The 26,378-nt window shown below is 39.3% G+C and overlaps 1 protein-coding gene across 2 annotated transcripts in view; it reads left to right on the forward strand.

Moving 5' to 3' along the window:
- The window catches only part of PARL (presenilin associated rhomboid like), a 63,281-nt gene that overhangs the window by 21,170 nt on the left and 15,733 nt on the right, over positions 1–26,378 (forward strand). For both annotated transcript variants that reach the window (XM_082625852.1, XM_082625853.1), the window contains exons 5-7: positions 21,804–21,899; positions 22,487–22,636; positions 24,085–24,155. In XM_082625852.1, coding sequence (XP_082481978.1) covers positions 21,804–21,899; positions 22,487–22,636; positions 24,085–24,155 — 317 coding nt within the window. The remainder of the gene's footprint in view (positions 1–21,803; positions 21,900–22,486; positions 22,637–24,084; positions 24,156–26,378) is intronic.

Here is a 26,378-nt window from a genome sequence, read left to right on the forward strand (position 1 = left end):
AATGGTAAATGATTTCACTTTCAGATTTTTCATCATCAGTATATAGGAATGCCAGAGATTTCTGTGCATTAATTTTGTATCCTGCAACTTTACCAAATTCATTGATTAACTCTAGTAGTTTTCTGGTAGCATCTTTAGGATTCTCTATGTATAGTATCATGTCATCTGCAAACAGTGACAGCTTTACTTCTTCTTTTCCAATTTGGATTCCTTTTATTTCCTTTTCTTCTCTGATTGCTGTGGCTAAAACTTCCAAAACTAGGTTGAATAAGAGTGGTGAAAGTGGGCAACCTTGTCTAGTTCCTGATCTTAGTGGAAATGGTTTCAGTTTTTCACCATTGAGGACGATGCTGGCTGTGGGTTTGTCATATATGGCCTTTATTATGTTGAGGAAAGTTCCCTCTATGCCTACTTTCTGCAGGGTTTTTATCATAAATGGGTGTTGAATTTTGTCGAAAGCTTTCTCTGCATCTATTGAGATGATCATATGGTTTTTCTCCTTCAATTTGTTAATATGGTGTATCACGTTGATTGATTTGCGTATATTGAAGAATCCTTGCATTCCTGGAATAAACCCCACTTGATCATGGTGTATGATCCTTTTAATGTGCTGTTGGATTCTGTTTGCTAGTATTTTGTTGAGGATTTTTGCATCTATGTTCATCAGTGATATTGGCCTGTAGTTTTCTTTCTTTGTGACATCCTTGCCTGGTTTTGGTATCAAGGTGATGGTGGCCTCGTAGAATGAGTTTGGGAGTGTTCCTCCCTCTGCTATATTTTGGAAGAGTTTCAGAAGGATAGGTGTTAGCTCTTCTCTAAATGCTTGATAGAATTCGCCTGTGAAGCCATCTGGTCCTGGGCTTTTGTTTGTTGGAAGATTTTTTATCACAGTTTCAATTTCAGTGCTTGTGATTGGTCTGTTCATATTTTCTATTTCTTCCTGATTCAGTCTTGGCAGGTTGTGCATTTCTAAGAATTTGTCCATTTCTTCCAGGTTGTCCATTTTATTGGCATAGAGTTGCTTATAGTAATCTCTCATGATCTTTTGTATTTCTGCAGTGTCAGTTGTTACTTCTCCTTTTTCATTTCTAATTCTATTGATTTGAGTCTTCTCCCTTTTTTTCTTGATGAGTCTGGCTAATGGTTTATCAATTTTGTTTATCTTCTCAAAGAATCAGCTTTTAGTTTTATTGATCTTTGCTATCGTTTCCTTCATTTCTTTTTCATTTATTTCTGATCTGATTTTTATGATTTCTTTCCTTCTGCTAACTTTGGGATGTTTTTGTTCTTCTTTCTCTAATTGCTTTAGGTGCAAGGTTAGGTTGTTTATTCGAGATGTTTCCTGTTTCTTAAGGTGGGATTGTATTGCTATAAACTTCCCTCTTAGAAGTGCTTTTGCTGCATCCCATAGGTTTTGGGTCGTCGTGTCTCCATTGTCATTTGTTTCTAGGTATTTTTTAATTTCCTCTTTGACTTCTTCAGTGATCACTTCGTTATTAAGTAGTGTATTGTTTAGCCTCCATGTGTTTGTATTTTTTACAGCTCTTTTCCTGTAATTGATATCTAGTCTCATAGCATTGTGGTCGGAAAAGACACTTGATACAATTTCAATTTTCTTAAATTTACCAAGGCTTGATTTGTGACCCAAGATATGATCTATCCTGGAGAATGTTCCATGAGCACTTGAGAAAAATGTGTATTCTGTTGTTTTTGGATGGAATGTCCTATAAATATCAACTAAGTCCATCTTGTTTAATGTATCATTTAAAGCTTGTGTTTCCTTATTTATTTTCATTTTGGATGATCTGTCCATTGGTGAAAGTGGGGTGTTAAAGTCCCCTACTATGATTGTGTTACTGTCGATTTCTCCTTTTATGGCTGTTAGTATTTGCCTTATGTATTGAGGTGCTCCTATGTTTGGTGCATAAATATTTACAATTGTTATATCTTCTTCTTGGATCGATCCCTTGATCATTATGTAGTGTCCTTCTTTGTCTCTTCTAGTAGTCCTTATTTTAAAGTCTATTTTGTCTGATATGAGAATTGCTACTCCAGCTTTCTTTTGGTTTCCATTTGCATGGAATATCTTTTTCCATCCCCTTACTTTCAGTCTGTATGTGTCTCTAGGTCTGAAGTGGGTCTCTTGTAGACAGCATATAGATGGGTCTTGTTTTTGTATCCATTCAGCCACTCTGTGTCTTTTGGTGGGAGCATTTAGTCCATTTACATTTAAGGTAATTATCGATATGTATGTTCCTGTTCCCATTTTCTTAATTGTTTTGGGTTCGTTATTGTAGGTATATTCCTTCTGTTGTGTTTCTTGCCTAGAGAAGTTCCTTTAGCATTTGTTGTAAAGCTGGTTTGGTGGTGCTGAACTCTCTCAGCTTTTGCTTGTCTGTAAACGTTTTAATTTCTCCATCAAATCTGAATGAGATCCTTGCTGGGTAGAGTAATCTTGGTTGCAGGTTTTTCTCCTTCATCACTTTAAGTATGTCCTGCCACTCCCTTCTGGCTTGTAGAGTTTCTGCTGAGAGATCAGCTGTTATCCTGATGGGGATTCCCTTGTGTGTTATTTGTTGTTTTTGCCTTGCTGCTTTTAGTATGATTTCTTTGTGTTTAATTTTTGACAGTTTGATTAATATGTGTCTTGGCGTATTTCTCCTTGGATTTATTCTGTATGGGACTCTCTGTGCCTCCTGGACTTGATTAACTATTTCCTTTCCCATATTAGGGAAGTTTTCAACTATAATCTCTTCAAATATTTTCTCAGTCCCTTTCTTTTTCTCTTCTTCTTCTGGAACCCCTATAATTCGAATGTTGGTGCGTTTAATGTTGTCCCAGAGGTCTCTGAGACTGTCCTCTGTTCTTTTCATTCTTTTTTCTTTATTTTGCTCTGCAGCAGTTATTTCCACTATTTTATCTTCCACCTCACTTATCCGTTCTTCTGCCTCAGTTATTCTGCTATTGATCCCATCTAGAGTATTTTTTATTTCATGTATTGTGTTTTTAATCGATGCTTGATTCATCTTTAGTTTTTCTAGGTCCTTGTTAACTGTTTCTTGCATTTTGTCTATTCTATTTCCAAGATTTTGGATCTGGGAAATAGAATCTTGGATCATCTTTACCATCATTATTCTGAATTCTTTTTCAGGTAGACTGCCTATTACCTCTTCATTTGTTAGGTCTGGTGGGTTTTTATCTTGCTCCTTCTCCTGCTGTGTGTTTTTCTGTCTTCTCATTTTGCTTATGTTACTGTGTTTGGGGTCTCCTTTTTGCAGGCTGCAGGTTCGTAGTCCCTGTTGTTTTTGGTGTCTGTCCCCAGTGGCTAAGGTTGGTTTAGTGGGTTGTGTAGGCTTCCTGGTGGAGGGGACTAGTGCCTGTGTTCTGGTGGATGAGGCTGGATCTTGTCTTTCTGGTGGGCAGGTCCACGTCTGGTGGTGTGTTTTGGGGTGTCTGTGGACTTTTTATGATTTTAGGCCACCTCTCTGCTAATGGGTGGTGTTGTGTTCCTGTCTTGCTAGTTGTTTGGCTTAGGGTGTCCAGCACTGTAGCCTGCTGGTCGTTGAGTGAAGCTGGGTGCTGGTGTTGAGATGGAGATCTCTGGAAGATTTTCGCCGTTTGATATTATGTGGAGCTGGGAGGTCTCTTGTGGACCAGTGTCCTGAAGTTGGCTCTCCCACCTCAGAGGCACAGCACTGACTCTGGGCTCCTCAATTTGGGATGATGTGTTGTCTATTCATGTATTCCGTAGATGCAGGGTACATCAAGTTGATTGTGGAGCTTTAATCCGCTGCTTCTGAGGCTGCTGGGAGAGGTTTCCCTTTCTCCCCCTGTTTTCTTTCTGAAGAATGCCAAATTGTTTTCTAAAGTGGCTGCACCATTTTATATTCTCTTAGGCAGTGTATGAGGATTCCATTTGTTACTGCTTGTCTTTTTCTAATATATCATCAACTACAATTTTTTGGGTATTTTTTTATTATGGTAAAATATACATAACATAAAATCTATCATTTTAGCCATACCATAAAATGTGCAATTCAGTGGCATTAAGTACATTCACAGTGTTGTGCAACCGTCATCACTGTCCATTTCTAGAACTTTTCAGCATCCCAAACAAACTCTGTACCCATTAAACAATAACTTCCCATTTCCCCTACCCCTTAGCCTTTGGTAACCACCATTCTACTTTCTGTTCTGTGAGTTTGCCTACACTTCATGTAAGTGGAATTACGTGTTTGTTTTTTTGTGTCTGGCTTCTGTTGTTTAGCATACTGTTTTCCAGGTTCATCCACATTTTAGCACATATCAGAATTTCATTCTTTTTTTTTTTTTTTTGCGGTACGTGGGCCTGTCACTGTTGTGGCCTCTCCCGTTGCGGAGCACAGGCTCTGGATGCGCAGGCCCCGCGGCCATGGCTCACGGGCCCAGCCGCTCCGTGGCATGTGGGATCTTCCCGGACCGGGGCATGAACCTGCGTCCCCTGCATCGGCAGGCGGACTCTCAACCACTGCACCACCAGGGAAGCCCAGAATTTCATTCTTTTTTAAGACTGAATAATATTGCATTGTTTTTTCAATTTTTTTTTTAATTGAAGTATAGTTGATTTACAATGTTACGTTAATTTCTGCTATACAGCAAAGTGATTCAGTTATATATATACATTCCTTTTTAAAATTCTCCATTATGGTTTATGGTTTATCATAGAATATTGAATATAGTTCTTTGTGCTATACAATAGGACCTTGATGTTTATCCATTGTATATATAAAAGCTCACATCTGCTAACCCCAACCTCCCACTCCATCCTTCCCCCACCTTCCTCCCCCTTGGCAACCACAGGTCTGTTCTCTGTGTCTGTGAGTCTGTTTCTGTTTCATAGATAGGTTCATTTGTGTCATATTTTAGATTTCACCTATAAGTGATATCATATATTTGTCTTTCTCTTTCTAACTTACTTCACTTAGTATGATAATCTCTAGTTGCATCCATGTTGCTGCAAATGGCATATTTCATTCTTTTTTATGGCTGAGTAGTATTCCATTGTATATATGTGCCACATCTTCTTTATCCATTCATCCATTGATGGACATTCAGGTTGTTTCCATGTCTTGGCTATTGTGAATAGTGCTGCTATGAACATAGGGGGTGCATGTATCTTTTTGAGTTACAGTTTTGTCTGGATATGTGCCCAGGAGTGGGATTGCTAGATCATATAGTAATTCTGTTTTTAGTTTTCTGAGGAACCTCCATACTGTTTTCCACAGTGGCTGCAAAATCTTACATTCCCACGAACAGTATATATCTCCACACCCTCTCCAGCATTTGTTATTTGTAGACTTTATAATGATGGCCATTCTGACCAGTGTGAGGTGGTACCTCATTGTAGTTTTAGTTTTATGTTTTTTTTTAAAACATCTTTATTAGAGTATAATTGTTTTACAATGGTTTGTTAGTTTCTGCTTTATAACAAAGTGAATCAGTTATACATATACATATGTTCCCATCTCTCTTCCCTCTTGCGTCTCCCTCCCTCCCACCCTCCCTATCCCACCCCTCTGGGTGGTCACAAAGCACCAAGCTGATCTCCCTGTGCTATGTGGCTGCTTCCCACTAGCTAGCTATTTTATGTTTGGTAGTGTATATATGTCCATACCACTCTCTCACTTTGTCACAGCTTACCCTCCCCCCTCCCCATATCCTCAAGTCCATTCTGTAGTAGGTCTGCCTCTTTATTTCCGTCTTACCCCTAGGTTCTTCATGACCTTTTTTTTTCCCTTAGATTCCATATATATGTGTTAGCATATGGTATTTGTTTTTCTCTTTCTGACTTACTTCACTCTGTATGACAGACTCTAGGTCCATCCACCTCACTACAAATAACTCAATTTCGTTTCTTTTTATGGCTGAGTAATATTCCATTGTATATATGTGCCACATCTTCGTTATCCATTCATGTGTTGATGGACACTTAGGTTGCTTCCATGTCCTGGCTATTGTAAATAGAGCTGCAATGAACATTTTGGTTCATGACTCTTTTTGAATTACGGTTTTCTCAGGGTATATGCCCAGTAGTGGGATTGCTGGGTCGTATGGTAGTTCTATTTTTAGTTTTTTAAGGAGCCTCCATTCTGCTCTCCATAGTGGCTGTATCAGTTTACATTCCTACCAGCAGTGCAAGAGGGTTCCCTTTTGTCCACACCCTCTCCAGCATTTATTGTTTGTAGATTTTTTGATGATGGCCATTCTGACCCCTGTGAGATGATATCTCATTGTAGTTTTGATTTGCATTTCTCTAATGATTAATGGTGTTGAGCATTCTTTCATGTGTTTGTTGGCAATCTGTATATCTTCTTTGGAGAAATGTCTATTTAGGTCTTCTGCCCAATTTTGGATTGGGTTGTTTGTTTTTTTGATACTGAGTTGCATGAGCTGCTTATAAATTTTGGAGATTAATCCTTTGTCAGTTGCTTCATTTGCAAATATCTTCTCCCATTCTGAGGGTTGTCTTTTGGTCTTGTTTTTGGTTTCCTTTGCTGTGCAGAAGCTTTTAAGTTTCATTAGGTCCCATCTGTTTATTTTTGTTTTATTTCCATTTCTCTAGGAGGTGGGTCTAAAAGGATGTTGCTGTGATTTATGTCGTAGAGTGTTCTGCCTATGTTTTCCTCTAAGAGTTTAATAGTGTCTGGCCTTACATTTAGGTCTTTAATCCATTTTGAGTTTATTTTTGTGTATGGTGTTAGGGAGTGTTCTAATTTCATACTTTTACATGTAGCTGTCCAGTTTTCCCAGCACCACTTATTGAACAGGCTGTCTTTTCTCCACTGTATATTTTTGCCTCCTTTATCAAAGATAAGGTGACCATATGTGCGTGGGTTTATATCTGGGGTTTCTATCCTGTTCCATTGATCTATATTTCTGTTTTTGTGCCAGTACCATACTGTTTTGATTACTGTAGCTTTGAAGTATAGTCTGAAGTCTGGGAGCCTGATTCCTCCAACTCAGTTTTTCTTTCTCAGGATGGCTTTGGCTGTTCGGGGTCTTTTGTGTTTCCAAACAAATTGTGAATGTTTTTGTTCTAGTTCTGTGAAAAATGCCAGTGGTAATTTGATAGAGATTGCATTGAATCTGTAGATTGCTTTGGGTAGTAGAGTCATTTTCACAGTGTTGATTCTTCCAATCCAAGAACATGGTATATCTCTTCATCTATTTGTATCATCTTTAATTTCTTTCATCAGTGTCTTATAATTTTCTGCATACAGGTCTTTTGTGTCCTTAAGTAGGTTTATTCCTAGATATTTTATTCTTTTTGTTGCAACAGTAAATGGGAGTGTTTTCTTAATTTCACTTTCAGATTTTTTATCATTAGTGTATAGGAATGCTAGAGATTTCTGTGCATTAATTTTATATCCTGCTACTTTACCAAATTCATTGATTAGTAGTTTTCTGGTAGCATCTTTAGGATTCTCTATGTATATTATCATGTCATCTGCAAACAGTGACAGCTTTACTTCTTCTTTTACGATTTGGATTCCTTTTATTTCTTTCTCTTCTCTGATTGCTGTGGCTAAAACTTCCAAAACTATGTTGAATAATAGTGGTGAGAGTGTGCAGCCTTGTCTTGTTCCTGATCTTAGTGGAAATGGTTTCAGTTTTTCACCATTGAGAATGATGTTAGCTGTGGGTTTGTCATATATGGCCTTTATTATGCCTACTTTCTGCAGGATTTTTATCATAAATGGGTGTTGAATTTTGTCGAAATTTTCTCTGCATCTGTTGAGATGATCTATGGTTTTTCTCCTTCAGTTTGTTAATATGGTGTATCACATTGATTGATTTGCGTATATTGAAGAATCCTTGCATTCCTGGAATAAACCCCAGTTGATCATGGTGTATGATCCTTTTAATGTGCTGCTGGAATCTGTTTGCTAGTATTTTGTTGAGGATTTTTGCATCTATGTTCATCAGTGATATTGGCCTGTAGTTTTCTTTCTTTGTGACATCTTTGTCTGGTTTTGTTATCAGGGTGATGGTGGCCTCGTAGAATGAGTTTGGGAGTGTTCCTCTCTCTGCTATATTTTGGAAGAGTTTGAGAAGGATAGGTGTTAGCTCTTCTCTAAATGTTTGATAGAATTCGCCTGTGAAGCCATCTGGTTCTGGGCTTTTGTTTGTTGGAAGATTTTTAATCACAGTTTCCATTTCAGTGCTTGTGATTGGTCTGTTCATATTTTCTATTTCTTCCTGGTTCAGTCTAGGAAAGTTATGCATTTCTAAGAATTCGTCCATTTCTTCCAGTTTGTCCATTTTATTGGCATAGAGTTGCTTGTAGTAATCTCTCATGATCTTTTGTATTTCTGCAGTGTCAGTTGTTACTTCTCCTTTTTCATTTCTAATTCTATTGATTTGAGTCTTCTCCCTTTTTTTCTTGATGAGTCTGGCTAATGGTTTATCAATTTTGTTTATCTTCTCAAAGAACCAGCTTTTAGTTTTACTGATCTTTGCTATCATTTCCTTCATTCCTTTTTCATTTATTTCTGATCTGATCTTTATGATTTCTTTCCTTCTGCTAACTTTGGGGTTTTTTTGTTCTTCTTTCTCTAATTGCTTTAGGTGTAAGCTTAGGTTGTTTATTTGAGATGTTTCTTGTTTCTTGAGGTAGGATTGTATTGCTATAAACCTGCCTGTTAGAACTGCTTTTTTTTTTTTTTAAATATAATAGTGTTTATTTTTACTTGTTGACAGTTTGCTTTATTTATTTATTTATTTATGGCTGTGTTGGGTCTTCGTTTCTGTGCGAGGGCTTTCTCTAGTTGTGGAGAGCTGGGGCCACTCTTCTTCGTGGTGCGCGGGCCTCTCACTATCGCGGCCTCTCTTGTTGCGGAGCACAGGCTCCAGACGCGCAAGCTCAGTAATTTTGGCTCACGGGCCCAGTTGCTCCGCGGCATGTGGGATCTTCCCAGACCGGGGCACGAACCCGTGTCCCCTTCATCGGCAGGCAGACTCTCAACCACTGCGCCACCAGGGAAGCCCCAGAACTGCTTTTGCTGCATCCCATAGGTTTTGGGTCATCGTGTTTTCATTGTCAGTTGTTTCTAGGTATTTTTTGATTTCCTCTTTGATTTCTTCAGTGATCTCTTGGTTGTTAAGTAGTGTATTGTTTACCCTCCATGTTTTGTATTTTTTACAGATTTTTTTCCTGTAATTGATATCTAGTCTCATAGTGTTGTGGTCAGAAAAGATACCTGATATGATTTCAATTTTCTTAAATTTACCAGGGCTTGATTTGTGACCTAAGATATGATCTATCCTGGAGAATATTCCATGAGCACTTGAGAAGAATGTGTATTCTGTTGTTTTTGGATGGAATGTCCTATAAATATCAATTAAGTCCGTCTTGTTTAATGTATCATTTAAAGCTTGTGTTTCCTTATTTATTTTCATTTTGGATGATCTGTCCATTGATGAAAGTCGGGTGTTAAAGTCCCCTACTGTGATAGTGTTACTGTCGATTTCCCCTTTTATGGCTGTTAGTATTTGCCTTATGTATTGAGGTGCTCCTATGTTGGGTGCATAAATATTTACAATTGTTATATCTTCTTCTTGGATTGATCCCTTGATCATTATGTAGGGTCCTTCTTTGTCTCTTGTAATAGTCTTTATTTTAAAGTCTATTTTGTCTGATATGAGAATTGCTACTCCAGCTTTCTTTTGATTTCCATTTGCATGGAATATCTTTTTCTATCCCCTCACTTTCAGTTTGTATGTGTCCCTAGGTCTGAAGTGGGTCTCTTGTAGACAGCATATATACGGGTCTTGTTTTTGTATCCATTCAGCCAGTCTATGTCTTTTGGTTGGAGCATTTAATCCATTCACGTTTAAGGTAATTATCGATATGTGTGTTCCTATTCCCATTTTCTTAATTGTTTTGGGTTTGTTATTGTAGGTCTTTTCCTTCTCTTGTGTTTCCTGCCTAGAGAATTTCCTTTAGCATTTGTTGTAAAGCTGGTTTGGTGGTGCTGAATTCTCTTAGCTTTTGCTTGTGTGTAAAGGTTTTAATTTCTCCATCAAATCTGAATGAGATCCTTGCTGGGTAGAGTAATCATGGTTGTAGGTTTTTCTCCTTCATCACTTTAAATATGTCCTGCCACTCCCTTCTGGCTTGCAGAGTTTCTGCTGAAAGATCAGCTGTTAACCTTATGGGGATTCCCTTGTGTATTATTTTTTGTTTTTCCCTTGCTGCTTTTAATATTTTTTCTTTGTATTTAATTTTTGATAGCTTGATTAATATGTGTCTTGGTGTGTTTCTGCTTGGATTTATCCTGTATGGCAGTCTCTGTGCTTCCTGCACTTGATTAACTATTTCCTTTCGCATATTAGGGAAGTTTTCACCTATAATCTCTTCAAATATATTCTCAGTCCCTTTCTCTTTCTCTTTCTCTTCTTTTGGGACCCCTATAATTCAAATTTTGGTGCGTTTAATGTTGTCCCAGAGGTCCCTGAGACTGTCCTCAGTTCTTTTCATTCTTTTTCTTTATTCTGCTCGGCAGTAGTTATTTCCACTATTTTATCTTCCAGGTCACTTATCTGTTGTTCTGCCTCAGTTATTCTGCTGTTGATTCCTTCTAGAGAATTTTTAATGTCAGTTATTGTGTTGTTCATCATTGTTTGTTTACTTTTTAGTTCGTCTGGGTCCTTGTTAAACATTTCTTGTATTTATTCTATTGCCAATATTTTGGATCATCTTTACTATCATTATTCTGAATTCTTTCTCAGGTAGACTGCCTGTTTCCTCTTCATTTGTTAGGTCTGTTGGGTTTTTACTTTGCTCCTTCATCTGCTGTGTGTTTTTCTGTCTTCTCATTTTGCTTAACTTACTGCGTTTGAGGTCTCCTTTTCGCAGGCTGCAGGTTCGTGGTTCCTGTTGTTTTTGGCGTCTGTCACCAGTGGCCAAGGTTGGTTCCACGGGTTGTGTAGGCTTCCTGGTAGAGGGGACTAGTGCCTGTGTTCTGGTGGATGAGGCTGGATCTTGTCTTTCTGGTGGGCAGGTCCACGTTTGCTGGTGTGTTTTGGGGTGTCTGTGGCCTTATTATGATTTTAGGCAGTCTCTCTGCTAATGGATGGGGTTGTGTTCCTGTCTTGCTAGTTGTTTGGCATAGGGTGTCCAGCACTGTAGCTTGCTGGTCGTTGAGTGAAGCTGGGTCTTGGCGTTGAGATGGAGATCTTTGGGAGATTTTCGCCGTTTGATACTTTTGTGGAGCTGGGTGGTCTCTTGTGGACCAGTGTCCTGAAGTTGGCTCTCCCACCTCAGAGGCACAGTACTGACTCCTGGCTGGAGCACCAAGAGCCTTTCATCCACACAGCTCAGAATAAAAGGGAGAAAAAATAGAAAGAAAGAAGATAAAATAAAATAAAGTTATTAAAATAAAAAATAATTATTAAGAAAAAAAAAAAAACGACGGAAAGAACCCTAGGACAAATGTTAAAAGCAAAACTATACAGACAGAATCACACACAGAAGCATACACCTACACACTCACAAAAAGAGAAAAGGGGGAGAAATAATATATCTTTGGCTCCCAAAGTCCACCTCCTCAATTTCGGATGATCCGTTGTTTGTTCAGGTATTCCACAGATGCAGGGTACATCAAGTTGATTGTGGAGATTTAATTCACTGCTCCTGAGGCTGCTGGGAGAAATTCCCTTACTCTTCCTTGTTCGCACAGCTCCCGGGTTCATGTTTGGACTTGGCCCCGGCTCTGCATGTAGGTCACCTGAGGGCGTCTGTTCTTAGTTCAGACAGGACGGGGTTAAAGGAGCAGCTGATTTGGGGGCTCTGGCTCACTCAGGCCTGGGGGAGGGAGGGGTACAGATGCAGGGAGAGCCTGCGGCGGCAGAGGCCAGCGTGACGTTGCAACAGTGTGAGGCGTTCCATGCGGTCTCCCGGGGAGGTTGTCCCTGGATCACGGGACCCTGGCAGTGGCAGGCTGCACAGGCTCCCGGGAGTGGAGGTGTGGAGAGTGACCTGTGCTTGCAACAGGCTTCTTGGTGGCGGCAGCAGCAACCTTAGCGTCCCATGCCCATCTCTGGGGTCCGTGCTGTTAGCTGCGGCTCGCGCCCGTCTGGAGCTCCTTTAAGCGGCGCTTTTAATCCCCTCTCCTCGTGCACCAGGAAACAAAGAGGGAAGAAAAAGTCTCTTGTCTCTTCAGGAGGTCCAGACTTTTTTCCGGATTCCCTCCCGGCTAGCCGTGGCGCACTAGACCCCTTCATGCTGTGTTCACGCAGCCAACCCCAGTCCTCTCCCTGGGATCCGACCTGTGAAGCCCGAGCCTCAGCTCCCAGCTCTGTGCCTGCCCCATTGGGTGAGCAGACAAGCCTCTCGGGCTGGTGAGTGCTGGTCGGCACCGATCCTGTGCGGGAATCTCTCCACTGTGCCTTCTGCACCCCTGTTTCTGCATTCTCCTCCATGGCTCCGAAGCTTCTCCCTCTGCCACCCGCAGTCTCCGCCCGTGAAGGGGCTTCCTGGTGTGTGGAAACCTTTCCTCCTTCACAGCTCCCTCCCAGTGGTGCAGGTCCCGTCCCTATTCTTTTGTCTCTTTTTTTTTTTTTTTTCTTTTGCCCTACCCAGGTACGTGGGGAGTTTCTTGCCTTTTGGGAGGTCTGAGGTCTTCTGCCAGCGTTTAGTAGGTGTTGTATAGGAGCTGTTCCACATGTAGATGTATTTCTGATGTATTTGTGGAGAGGAAGGTGATCTCCGTGTCTTACTCTTCTGCCATCTTGAAGCTCCCGGTGTAGTTTTAGTTTTGATTTGTGTTTCTCTAATAATTAGCGATGTTGAGCATCCTTTCATGTGTCTGTCGGCCACCTGTATGTCTTCTTTGGAGAGATGTCTATTTAGGTCTTCTGCTTTTTTTTTTTTTTTTTTTTGGCCCTGCCATGTGGGCTGCGGGATCTTAGTTCCCTGATCAGCGATTAAACCCCGGCCCTCAGCAGTGAAAGCACCGCATCCTAACCACTGGACCATCAGGGAAGTCCCTGGGTTGTTTTCTTTTTTGTTGTTGAGTTGAATGAGCTGTTTGTATATTTTGAAAGTTAAGCTCTTGTCAGTTGCATTGTTTGCACATGTTTTCTCCCATTCTGTAGGTTGTCTTTTTGTTTTGTTCATGGTTTCCTTTGCTGTGCAAAAGCTTGTAAGTTTGGTTAGGTCTTATTTGTTTATTTTTGTTTTTATTTCTATTGCCTTGGGAGACTGACCTGAGAAAACATTGGTATGATTTATGTCAGAATGTTTTGCCTGTGATCTCTTCTAGGAGTTTTATGGTGTCATGTCTTACGTTGAAGCCTTTAACCATTTTGAGTTTATTTTTGTGTGTGGTGAGAGTGTTCTGACTTCATCGGTTTACACACCACTTGTTGAAGAGACTGTCTTTTTGCCTTTGTATTAAGGCAGAATAATATTGCATTGTATGTATACACTGCATTTAGTTTATCTAGTTTATCTAGTCATCTGTTGATGGGCATTTGGTTTGTTTCACCTTTTGGCTCTCGTGAATAATGCTGCTAAGAACATTCACTGTAAGTCTGTTTTTCTGTTTTAAGTCCCTGCTTTTAATTCTCTAGAGTATATATTTAGAAATGGAATAGCTGCATCATGTGATAATTCTGTGTTTAACTTTTTGAGAAACTGTTGAATTGTTTTTCACAGTAGTTGCACCATTTTACATTCCCACCAGCAATGTATCAACACAGGAGTTCCAGTTTCATCATATCCTTGCTAATACTTGTTATTTTCCTTCTTTTCTTTTTTTTCACAATAGCCATCCTAATGTGTGGCAAGTGGTATCTCATGGTTTTGACTGCGTTTCCCTAATGACTAGTAATGCTGAACATCTTTTCATGTGCTCTTGTCCATTTATTCTTTGGAGAAATGTCTGCTTAAATCTTTTGTCCGTTTATTTTCTTTTATTTTTTTCGCTGTGCCACATGTCAAGTGGGATCTTAGTTCCCTGACCAAGGGTCGAACCCACGCCCCCTGCAGTGGAAGCGCAGAGTCCTAACCACTGGACCACCAGGGAAGTCCCACTTTGTCCATTTTTTGAGTTGTCTTTTTGTTGAGTTGTAAGAGTTCTTTATATATTCTGGATACTAGGCCTTTATTAGATATATGATTTGCAAATATTTTTTCCTATTCTGTGGGCTGTCATCACTTTAATAGTGTCCTTTGCAGCATGAACTTTTTAATGAAATCCATTTTATCCATTTTTTATTTTATTGTGCTTTAAGTGTTATATCAAGGAAACTGGGACCTAATCCATGGTCATAAAAATTTACACCTATGTTTTCATCTAAGAGTTTTATAGTTTTAGCTTTTATATTTAGGTCTTTGATTCATTTTGAATTAACGTTTGTATTCAGTTTGAGGAAGGTGTCCGTATTCATTCTTTTGCTGGTGGATATCTACTTACTCTGGCACCATTTGTTAAAAAGACTATTCTTTTCCCATTGAATTGTCTTGGGACCACAGTAAAAAAAAAAAAAAAAAAAAAACCCAGTTGACATAGATGTATGGATATACTTCTGAACTCTCAATTCTATTCCATTGGTCTATATGTGTATCCTTATGACATACTGTCTTGGTTACTGTAGCTTTGTACTTTAAGTTTTTAAACTGGGAATTGTGAGTCTTCCAACTTTGTTAATATGGAGTATTACATTGATTATTATATGTTGAACCAATTTTGCCTTTCTGAATAAATTCCACTTGGTCATTGTTTATAATTTCTTATATTCTGCTGGATTTGATTTGGTAGTATTTTCTTGAGGATTTTCCATCTGTGTTCATAACGGATATTGGTAGTTTTCTTGTGATGTCTTTGTCTGGTTTTGATGTCAAGGTAATACTGGCTGCATAGAATGAGTTGAGAAATGTTTCTTTCTCTTCTGTTTTTTGGAAGAGTTTGAAAAGAATTGATGTTGATTCTCCTTTATGTTTGCTGTAATTCATCAGTTGTAGTAAGTTGAATAGTGTTCCCCAGAATTCATGTCCACCCAGAAACTCAGAGTGTTATTTGAAATAAGGTAACCCAGAAACTCAGTGTTATCTTAATTGAAATAGTGAGATCATACTAGATTAAGGTAGGCCCTAAATCCAATGATTTGTGTCCTTATAACAAGAGAATAGGACAAAAAGGCACATGCTGAGAAGGAGGCCCTGTGAAGAGATGGGGGCAGAGACTGGAGTGATGCTGCTATAAGCCAAGCAATGCCAAGAGCTACCAGAATCTAGGAAGAAGGAAGGAAGGAGTCTTCCCTAGAGTCTTCATAAGGAAGCATGATGCAGCTGACAATTTGATTTTAAATTTCTACCCTCCAGAACTAAGAGAATACATTTCTGTTCTTTTAAGCCACCAAGTTTGTGGTAATTTATTATAGCAGCTCTAGGGAAGTAATATACTGGTAAAGCCATCTGGTCTTGGGCTTTTCTTTATGGGAAGTTTTTTGATTATTAATTCAATCTCTTTACCTATAAAAAAGGCCTATTCAGATTCTGTATTCCTTCTTGAGTCAGTTTCAGTGCTTTGTGTCTTTCTAGGAATTTGTCAATTCCATCTACGTTGTTCTCATTTGTTGGTATACAATTGTTCATAGTATCCTTAGAATCCTTTTTATTTCTGTAAGGTAAGTGGTATCATTCTGCTTTCTTTCCTGATTTTAGTGATTTTGAGTCTTTTCTTCTTTGTCAGTCTAGCTAAAGGTTTGTCAATTTTGTTGATCATTTCAAAGAACCAACTTTCAGTTTCATTGATTTTTCTCTGTTTTTCTATTCTCTACTTCATTTATCCAGACTCTTTATTATTCCCTTCTGCTTGCTTTGGGTTTACTTTGCTCTTTTTTTCCCCCTAGTTTATTAAAGTGGAACCTTAGGTTATTGCTTAGAGATCTTTTTTAGTGTAGGCATTCACAGCCCTGTTTTTGCTGTATCCTGTAAGTTTTAGTATCGTCTTAGTTAGCTTGATCTGCCATAACAAAATCCCATAGATCAGGTGGCTTAAACAACGGAAATTAATTTTCTCACAGTTCTGGGGGCTAGAAGTTTAAGATCAATGTGCCAGCATGGTCGGTTTCTGGTGAGAACTTTCTTAGCTTGTAGACTGCCACCTTGCTGTGTCTTCATATGGCAGGTAGAGAGAGCAAGAGCAAGCTCTCTGGTATCTCTGTTATAAGGACACTAATCCCATCATGAAGGCCCCACCTTAGCCTCCTCTAAATCTAATTACCTCCTAAGGCCCCATCCCCAAATACATCCCATTAGGGGTTAAGGCTTCAACGTATGAATCTTTGGGGGACACAATTCAATTCATAGCAGGTATGTTATATTTTTGTCTTCATTCATCTCAGTACTTCCGAATTTTCCTTGCGATTTCTTCTTTGACCCATTGGTTATTTAGGAGTGTGTTAATTCCACATATTTGTGAATTTTACAAATATATTATTGACTTGTAATTTTATTCCATTGCTGTCAGAACCTACTGTTTATAATTTCAGTTTTGAAATTTTCAGTTTGGAAATTTATTGAGACTTGTTTTGTGGCTGAACATATGGTCTATCCTGGGTAATGTTCCACATGCACTTGAGAAGACTGTATTCTTTTGAGTGGTGTATTCTATAGATGTCCGTTAGGGTCTAGTTTGTTTATAGTGTTCAGGTCTTCTACATCTTTGCTGATAGTCTAATTTTATCCGTTATTACAAATGAGGTATTGAAGTCTCCCAGCTATTAGTGAGGCATTTATTTTTCCCTTAAGTTCTGTCAATTTTTACTTCATATATTTTGGGTTTCTACTGTTAGAAGCATATATGTTTGTAATTGTTACATCTTCATGGATATCAAGATTTTTTTTTTGACCCTTTTTTCATTATATAATAGCATTCTTTGTCTCTAGTAACAAATACTGTCTTAAAGTCTACTTTGTCTTCTTCTTGTGGCTTTCTAGATCCCAGAAATATGTTGGAGGTTTTGTAAGCCCCTATGGACATCTCATTCCTCATATTTTCCTTTTAAGATTTTTGTTTAGTCTCTATTATCCATCACCTCAGGCAGCTGCAAACTTCAACACTTGCCTGTAATTGCTTTTGACAAATGCCCCCTGGCAAAATGAGTTTTGTACTTAAGCTCCCAGGCAGGTCAAATACAGACATCCTTGCAAATGGGGTCTTCTAAGAAACTATTATCAGATAGGTCAGACGACGATAATTCTTCGGGAACAAGGCTTTGAAAGAGATTCAGCTCCATTCTGCTATCTCTGGTGGCTGCCAGGGAAAGCGTATTTTCATGGCTAACATATCTGGAAAGCGGGGGGGTGGCACTAGGGCAAGTTAAAATGCCTCAAAGCTCACTGTTCTTATCAAGATTTATCCATTTTTCTTAAAAAAAAAAATGCTGGGTTGCAGCAAGCCTTTGGCTAGTTACCAGAGTTCTGAAAAAGTAGATTCTAACATTTTTTTGCCAATTTTGTCATTGCTTTTATGAAGGACAGAACTTTTGGTGGTCTTTACTCCATTATTTTTGCTGATAGAATCCAGTGCATCACTTTTGGTAAAGGTAGGCACTGAGGCAGCAGCGACCTTCCCAAATCCATGGTGCCAAGCTGGTCCAAGACATGAGTGAGTCAGGAGGAGGCAAGTAACACTCCTCCTAAATGGAGATACAAGCAGAGACCCTAAGCAGTTCTGCCTCTCAAAGGAGAAGGAAGAAGGGGAGGGAACCATCTTCTTTGAGCATCTACGTACTAGGTGCATCTACTATCTATTTAAGCCTCACTACAACCTTTATGATGTATAGCAAGTATTATCCTCATTTTACAAATGGGAAACTGAAATGAAGGTGGTGAAATGCCACAGGCCACAAAGCTTCTAAGTGACATACCTAGGATTCAGACCTGAAAAGGCCATTCCCTTTCTACCATATTTTTCATTTATTGTCTCTGTGTGACCACTACATGTAATCATGCTTTCTCATTTAATCATCACTCAACTCTTCGAGTTTGATTTTATTACCCTCATTTTACAGAAGAGGAAACTGAGGCTGAGAGATTAGGCCTCTTGCCCAGGTTATAGTGTAAATAGGACAGAGTCAGTCCTGCTGGGCTCCTTCAATTCACCCTTACCTTCAGACAATGTGCAGTGCTTCCTCAGTAGGCCTATGATTGTCACACCTCCTGCTCACTTGCCTCTGGGGACCAACCTATGCTGTTCCCCATATAAGGAGCCCTTTGTCTGGTATCTGAAGTCCTAGAGTGACCAAGGTCAAAAGAAATCCCCTTGGCTACCCATGTCTCTGTGTCTAGTAGAAAGAACACTACATTAGGAATTCTGGCTTAACCACTGAATTTGGCTCTCTGAAAACTTGTACCTCTTAGAGCCTCAGTTTTCTCATCTATAATTGGCCTTCAAAATGGGATAACCAGGGAAGAAAATATCTGCATTTTACTTTCTCTCTTTTTTTGTTAGTGTATTTTATAATGAATTATAGTTGTTCATGTATATAATTTGGGTATATACTTGCAGTTGTTTACTGATGGGTTGCCTAATCGTAGATCACTGGTCTATGAAGTGAGGGGTTTGACTGCAGCGTGTTCCAGTACCAATATCCTGTCAAATTTACCAAACAGCCCTCTTACATTTCGGTTGAAAACGTGGCAGTGCTAACTCTTTGGCTACTGTTAACCTTGATACCTTTGGTTGTCTTTCCCTTCACGTCTTTTCCCTGGTTGAAATTTCTTCAGCCAGAGATGCTCTCTACTTCTCTACAGTGCTGTAGTGCTTGCAGGTTTTGGAATTGGGTGCTGTATGTCACCGGTTTCAGGAAGTGGCCTGTGGAACTGGCAGAGCAGGCAGAGTAGTTGCCGTTTTTCGGCAGGCAGGATGGGGCCCCATCTTGCTTTCTTTGCAGTGAACCATAACTGGAGCAAACTGCAAAGCCCTGACTTATCTTTATGACGATGGAAATCTGGGCCAAACTATTCTCAAGTCTTTTTTACCCTGAGATACCAAACACTATGTACAACAATCTAGACGTAAGAGTCTCTGGGTTAGTAAAGATGTTTAACTCTGCAAAAGAAACTAAAGAACCCCAGGCAATACTAATCACTGCTCACTTCTTTTTATGATAAACTCCTGAGGTCTGTTCCTGCAGCTGAGGAGGCTCTGCCCACCTTCCCTGCCCAGGGTTCCAGACTCCTCATTGGGATGTACACACAGTGCTCTTACTTACCTTGTTTATGATCCCTTTCCCCCATTTAAAAAAAAATAAATACTGTTCCTCACACCATCTTGGAAAGAGTTGTAGTTATTTACTAAAGATGGTAAAATAGCGCTTCCCTGGTGGCGCAGTGGTTAAGAATCCACCTGCCAATGCAGGGCCATGGGTTCGAGCCCTGGTCTGGGAAGATCCCACATGCCACAGGGCAACTAAGCCCGTGTGCCACAACTACTAAGCCCACATGTCACAACTACTGAAGCCCGTATGCATAGAGCCCATGCTCCACAGCAAGAGAAGCCACCGCAATAAGAAGCCCGCGCACTGCAACGAAGAGTAGCCCCCACTCGCCGCAACTAGAGAAAGCCTGTGCGCAGCAACGAAGACCCAACACAGTCAAAAATAAAAGAAAGAAATTTTTTAAAAAAGAAAGGTAAAAAAATTTTTTAAAAAAGAAAGATGGTAAAATAGCTGTCATAATCATAGTCACAGTCCTCACTAGTAGGGCATCTGATAAAATTGATAGGATCAGTTCAGTTAAATGCAGTAAAACACCATTTAGTGTGCTATGAAGAAAGGAAAGATACTACCAGTTCATTGGACACACTACCAATTGTAAGATGCATCCTGATTTCAGATATTAAAATGGGAAAAAATGTCTTTGGGAAGGAAACTACCATTTTTCATAGATTCTAACTCTTAAGTGGGAGAGCAAAAACTAGAGAGACTAGGAATACCAGTGGATATCTGAGAGTCTTACAGAGTGCACAAATATGGGAGCCAAAGGAAAACTCCAAGATGTAGCAGCTGGCAGGGACTGTACAGTGAATATCTTCTAAAATAAATTATTTTACCAGAATGTTGCTGGAATCAGTCCTTATTATCATTGAAGAAGTTGAAAGGGCTAGTTGCCTGTGCCTAAAGGGACAGGATGAGTGTGAATACATGTTTAAATTTCTTTAATTCAAGTAGATAAGTGCCTACTATGTGTAAGGAGTTGTGGTACCTAAAATTAATGTATCTTTTTAAAATTTGTAGTTTTTAAGAACAACTTAATTTCTTCCCTGAAATTAACTATTTAGTCACATTTTATCAGTAAATAAACTTAATTTAGTGGTAGTTCTAGCAACATCAGTTCTTGCAGAAAAATAAAAGTCACCCAACTCCCACATGTAGACATATTTTTAAAAGCAGTTGCAAAAGTCTTCCAGACTATTACTGAATTCTTATCTAATGAGTTTTTTTCTCAGACACGTGGATCTTCATTTTCACAGATGACCTTTTTTTTTTTTTAATTTAAAAAATTTTTTGGCCATGCCGAGCAGCATGTGGGATCCTGGGATCCTAGTTCCCTGACCAGGGGTTGAACCCACTCCCCCTGCAGTGGAAGCGCGGAGTGTTAACCTCTGGATCACCGGGGAAGTCCCTATATAGATGATCCATAGGTGTTTCCACAAGCTGTCCAGAAGTTAAAGAAGCATACCATTCCCTGTGGAAAAAGAAGCGATGTTATGTAGCTTTTTGACTCTTGGCCAAAGAACCTAATTGTGTACATTACTTCTGTCTTTGCCTTGGCCATTTTCAAGCAATAATTATAGATCTGATTATTTATTGAGAAGAGTGAACTGTTCTGAAGGAGTAAAATATGGATCTGAGTGAAGGAAGTTAGCTCCTAGAGCATTTTCCAGGAATTTTCTGACTTTGCCAACCTGTAACAGTTTTGATACTCAGAAACATTGATTTCACTTACTTTTCTTAGCTTACTTCCCCCCCCACCCCACCCCCAAGTATATAATACTCTTAAATAATGTGGTAGAAAATCTTATTTGGGTGGACTTTTTTTTTTTTTTTAAGATTTTTTTTTTTTTTGATGTGGACCACTTTTAAAGTCTTTATTGTACTTGCTACAACACTGCCTCTGTTTTATGTTTTTTGGCTGTGAGGCATGCGGCATCCCAGCTCCCCGACCAGGGATTGAACTCGCACCCCGCTTTATTGGAAGGCAAAGTCTCAACCACTGGACTGCCAGGGAAGTCCCTCGGGTGGACTTTTTTTTTTTTTTTTTTTTGGCAGTACGTGGGCCTCCCACTGTTGTGGCCTCTCCCATTGCGGAGCACAGACTCCAGATGCGTAGGCTCAGCGGCCATGGCTCACGGGCCCAGCCGTTCTGCGGCATGTGGGATCTTCCCGGACCGGGGCACGAACCCGCATCCCCTGCATCGGCAGGCGGACTCTCAACCACTGCACTACCAGGGAAGCCCCCTCGGGTGGACTTTTGATCAGACTTTCTTTGCTTTTATTTATTTATTTTTTTTCGGTACGTGGGCCTCTCACTGTTGTGGCCTCTCCCGTTGAGGAGCACAGGCTCCGGACGCGCAGGCTCAGCAGCCATGGCTCACGGGCCCAGCCGCTCCGCGGCACGTGGGATCTTCCCGGACCGGGGCATGAACCTGTGTCCCCTGCATCGGCAGGCGGACTCTCAACCACTGCGCCACCAGGGAAGCCCTGCTTTTATTTTTAACTTCCCTAAATTATAAATGTTTATTTTGTAGGTATCATAGCTGCAAATGTTTTTGTATTTTGTTTGTGGAGAGTACCTTCTCTACAGCGGACGATGATCAGATATTTCACATCCAGTCCAGCCTCAAGTAAGTCTAACTTGTGTGATTTTATTTTGAGATAGAGGTAAAATGGAAGAAATATGCTTTATGGTAATTGAAGTGCTATAAAAAAGATGATTTACTTGTCAATAATTGTAAGCAAAATCTGGAGGATAGGCTGTAAACTCTTGGAGGACAGGAACCTCACTTCTCTTACAGCTGTGTCGAGGCACCTAAAATGTACCTTGCACATAGTAGATATCTAAATATTTTTTAGTGACTTAAGATCCATGATCACTACAAGTTTACTCTTTGAAGAGACTATTATATACAATTTTATTTCTGTAATTGAAATAATTTACTAATTCTTTTTTCTAACTAACTTTTTCTCTAGGACAAGTTGCTTTCATTGACCTGAGAATCTTTATTGGTTGCTTACTAAGTAGAAAATCTCTGAGATTTAAGATAGCATTTTTCAAGTGGTAAAAGCTGTCTTAAACCATCTTATCCAATCTTTTAACTAGCTCTGGTTTGTTTCGCATGTTTGTGTCATAATAATAATGAAAAAGTCTAAAATGGATCATTTTTACTGGCTGTGTGTTCCACAATTACAAGACTTTTTCTTTCTCTTGTAGAGGTCCTTTGTTCTCCAATGTTGCTGTCAACATTCAGTCATTTCTCCTTGTTTCACATGGCAGCAAATATGTATGTCTTGTGGAGCTTCTCCTCCAGCATAGTGAACATCCTCGGTCAGGAGCAGTTCATGGCAGTGTACTTATCTGCAGGTAACAAGCTTTCATCTCGGGCCCTTTCAGAGTATAAGTGTTCTCCCCTATCTGGAGAAGGGACAAAGGGAATAATTATAGTCGTATTCTATATACCGTAAGTGCTCAGTACATATTTCTCAGATTGTATATAGAGAAGTACACAAACTGGTGTAGTGTTTAAGCATGTCATTTTTATCTCCCTAGGCCTTGGTTTCTTTAGCTCAGGCCCACCATTTTATAGATTAGTGGTTCCCAGACTTCCGGGCTGCCTCAATCATCTGGATCTGTGTTAAATAACCTTAACGCTCATTTCCCAAGTGTGTTCAGTTTTCAGAAAACTTTCGATTAGCTATCCAGTAAGATTGTCTAGAATGAGTTCATTCTTTGTTGCAAGCATATATTAGCATGGAACCACTCAAGTCATCCTGGAGGTGGCATCATTTCCTTATTTCACTAGTAAATGATAGTGCAGGATTCCAGGTTTCTAGATGCTGCTAAATTGGCAGTTGGTTGATTATATTTTACTTATCTCCAAAAAAATTTTTTTTACTTTCTGTTTGCAAAATGTACTTAATTAAAACCATAAAGTGTAAAAATTCATTCATAAAATCCCTTCATTTAAAAACAGTATATCTGGCAGATATATGTAGTGATAAGACACTGAGCTTGGAGGCGGAAGACCTAGGTTCAAATCCTGTTTCTGCTTACCAGCTGTGTGATGTTGCAGAAAAGACTATACCTCTCTGAGGATAATACTACTTACTCTCATGACATGGGGTTGTAGAAGGGATAAAATAAAAGCATCTACCACAAGGCCCAGAGTAGGTACTTAATCAGTGTTAATTAAATATTCACGTGCATCTAGTCCTCAAAACAGAAGCTGAGCAGTATCTTTGGCCTAATAAGGTAAGTGTGTAGTTCTTTCCCCGAGCACTAATGTTGTTGTAGGTACAAAGGGTCTGTTTCAAGTGCCATTAATTCCTGCTCTATAGAACGTTGTTTTTTAAAATTAGCCATACTCAGTTCAGATGACATTGGTGCCAAAGGGACCTGTAAAGGATCATCTAGTCTAGATCTTCAACACATTCATTTGACAAGCTGGGTAAAATATAAACTCCCTGGTCCCACTCTAGAGGTTCTGATTTATTGTTTAGAGTGCAGTCCAGAGAATTCCCAGACAGTTGGTGAGCTTGGGAACTAGTCTTTCTTCATACAGTGTAGATGAGGAAAATGATAACTACAAGGTAAAGTGAATGACCCTCTGTTACTCAGTAAGTGGTACAGTGGGTCAGACTTTGCTTTCCCTGTAATATATCTGAAGTGACAGGCAGGATAAGTATTTATGCCTGCACCTTGTAGTGACCTGGGTAGAAACCCAACATTGTTAGTCTCTGTGGGGTGGAGGTCAGAAATGGAAGCCATTTTTATACCTCACTAAAATTACTGAAATGTGATTTATTTCTTAGGTGTTATTTCGAATTTTGTTAGTTACGTGTGTAAAGTTGCCACAGGAAGATATGGACCATCACTTGGTGCAGTAAGTATTTCTAACTAAAATTTTTCGCTTCATTTTGAAATAATTTTAGAATTACAAGAAAGTTTCAAAATTAGTACAAAGAGTTCCTATATACCCTTAACCCCACTATTAACTACAGAACCACAGTACAACTATCAACGCCAAAATATTAATATTTAAACAATACTATTAACTAATTGACATCTAATTTAGAATTTATACATTTGTAAAGCCTTGTAAATTTCAGGTTATAGCTTTTAACCATTGGTCATTTATATTAACTGGCACAGAGTATATATCATGAGGAGTAGTCAAAATAGTGGGTATGCAATCCCCATAAACTGGAGAGCCTAATCTAGCATTGGAAAATTCTAAGTAATTAGAGATTTGAATCTGATACTGTGTCCTCCTCTTTAGTCAATATTTGAGTGCTATGCAGATTAGACTACTAGGCACTGTACTTACTAGAGGCTGAGGATACATCCAGTGAGCAAGATATCAAAATTCCTGCCCTCAATTATGTTCTGGATGATTTTTAAAAATTACAATTGTGTTTTCTTTTGAGTTTAATGACAGATATCTAGGCATATGTAAATCTTTACATAATATTTCTTTAAAAACTACACATTCCATTTGTGCATAGTTAAATACACTTAAATGTATTCAATGCCCTTAAATGTATTCAAATAGGGAATTTCACATTTAAAGAAACTGTAAGAAGGTTCAGTTTTGGAAAAGAATCCTTATGTAAAATAACCATTCCATAATTTGTGTGTTCCTCAGAATTGTGTCTACTTAATTTTCCCAACGAGGCCTGTATCTTGTCCTATGACCTTTATGCTTTCTTAACTTAATCCCACCCCCCCATTTTTTCTTCATGGAATGTTTGTTTTCTATATAAAATTTGATGTCAATATAATTTATATATCTCAAATTCTACCTCATTTGCCAACTAAGCACCTGTTTTGTGAAGGCAGTGAAGACCACTAGGATGAATCAGAAATGGTCTCTGACTTTCAAGTTTAGTTTAGTTGGGGAGAAAACATTATACACATCTAATATACACTGAAAGGGCTCAGTAGTCTCTAGAGGATATTGGGGGTTCTGAGGGTGGGAAGACTTTTCTCATTACTTCAGAGGATCTGGGAAGGCATTTTGATGTGCCCTCAGGCAAGTGGTATTCCCATTTTACAGATAGGAAACTGAAGTTCATGAATAGAGTGTGGCGGCATGGCATTTGGAATTAGACTGAGTTTGAATCCCAGCTCTGCCACTTACTCATGATTTCCAGGACTTATTACTTAACCTCTCTGAACCTGCTTCCCCATATAAAATGGGGATGGGCCTCCCTGGTGGCGCAGTGGTTGAGAGTCCGCCTGCCGGTGCAGGGGATACGGGTTCGTGCCCCGGTCTGGGAGGATCCCATATGCCGCGGAGCGGCTGGGCCCGTGAGCCATGGCCGCTGGGCCTGCGCGTCCGGAGCCTGTGCTCCGCAACGGGAGAGGCCACAACAGTGAGAGGCCCGCATACCGCAAAAAGAAAAAAAAAAAAAAAAAAAAAAAAGAAAAATGGGGATAACATACCTATTTCTCATTTGCAATGCAAGTGTGTTTAGAGTGCTTAGCATAGTAAGGAACATGTAGTAAGAAAGGTGGGAATGGTGGTTTCTATTCAGTCATCAAAATCCTATAGAGCCATGGCAGGATAAAATTATTATCCCCAAATACTTTCATTCATTCTTGGTTAAAATGAAGGAAAACTAAATCACCAGGTATATGGTACTTTTAGTGAGAAATCTGGAGAAAAAATACTGTTGACAAAATTGTGATAGCAAATATAAAGTATTGGTCTTATTGCCTTTGAAAGATGAAGATTGTTAAAGAATATTTGTCAATTAACAGTGGCACAAAGGAGCAAGAATACTGACTAGATTTTGGTAAGGGTTTTGTTTAGTTAGAGCTATGCATATTCTGAATCTCATTTAAAAATGGAATTTCTTACTAGTTATTGGTTATTATTATATTCGTTCCCTGTGCTATACAGTATGACCTTGTTGTTTATCCTATATATAGCAGTTTGCCTCTGCTAATCCCAAACTCCCATTCCTTCCCTCCCCTCCCCTGCCTTCCCCTTGGCAACCACAAGTCTGTTCTCTGTATCTGTAAGTCTGTTTTTGTTTCATAGATACGTTGATCTGTATCATATTTTAGATTCCACATATAAGTTATATCATATGATATTTGT

Source organism: Mesoplodon mirus (assembly GCF_964341445.2).
Source record: "Mesoplodon mirus genome assembly, chromosome: 6".
Classification (NCBI taxonomy): domain Eukaryota; kingdom Metazoa; phylum Chordata; class Mammalia; order Artiodactyla; family Ziphiidae; genus Mesoplodon; species Mesoplodon mirus.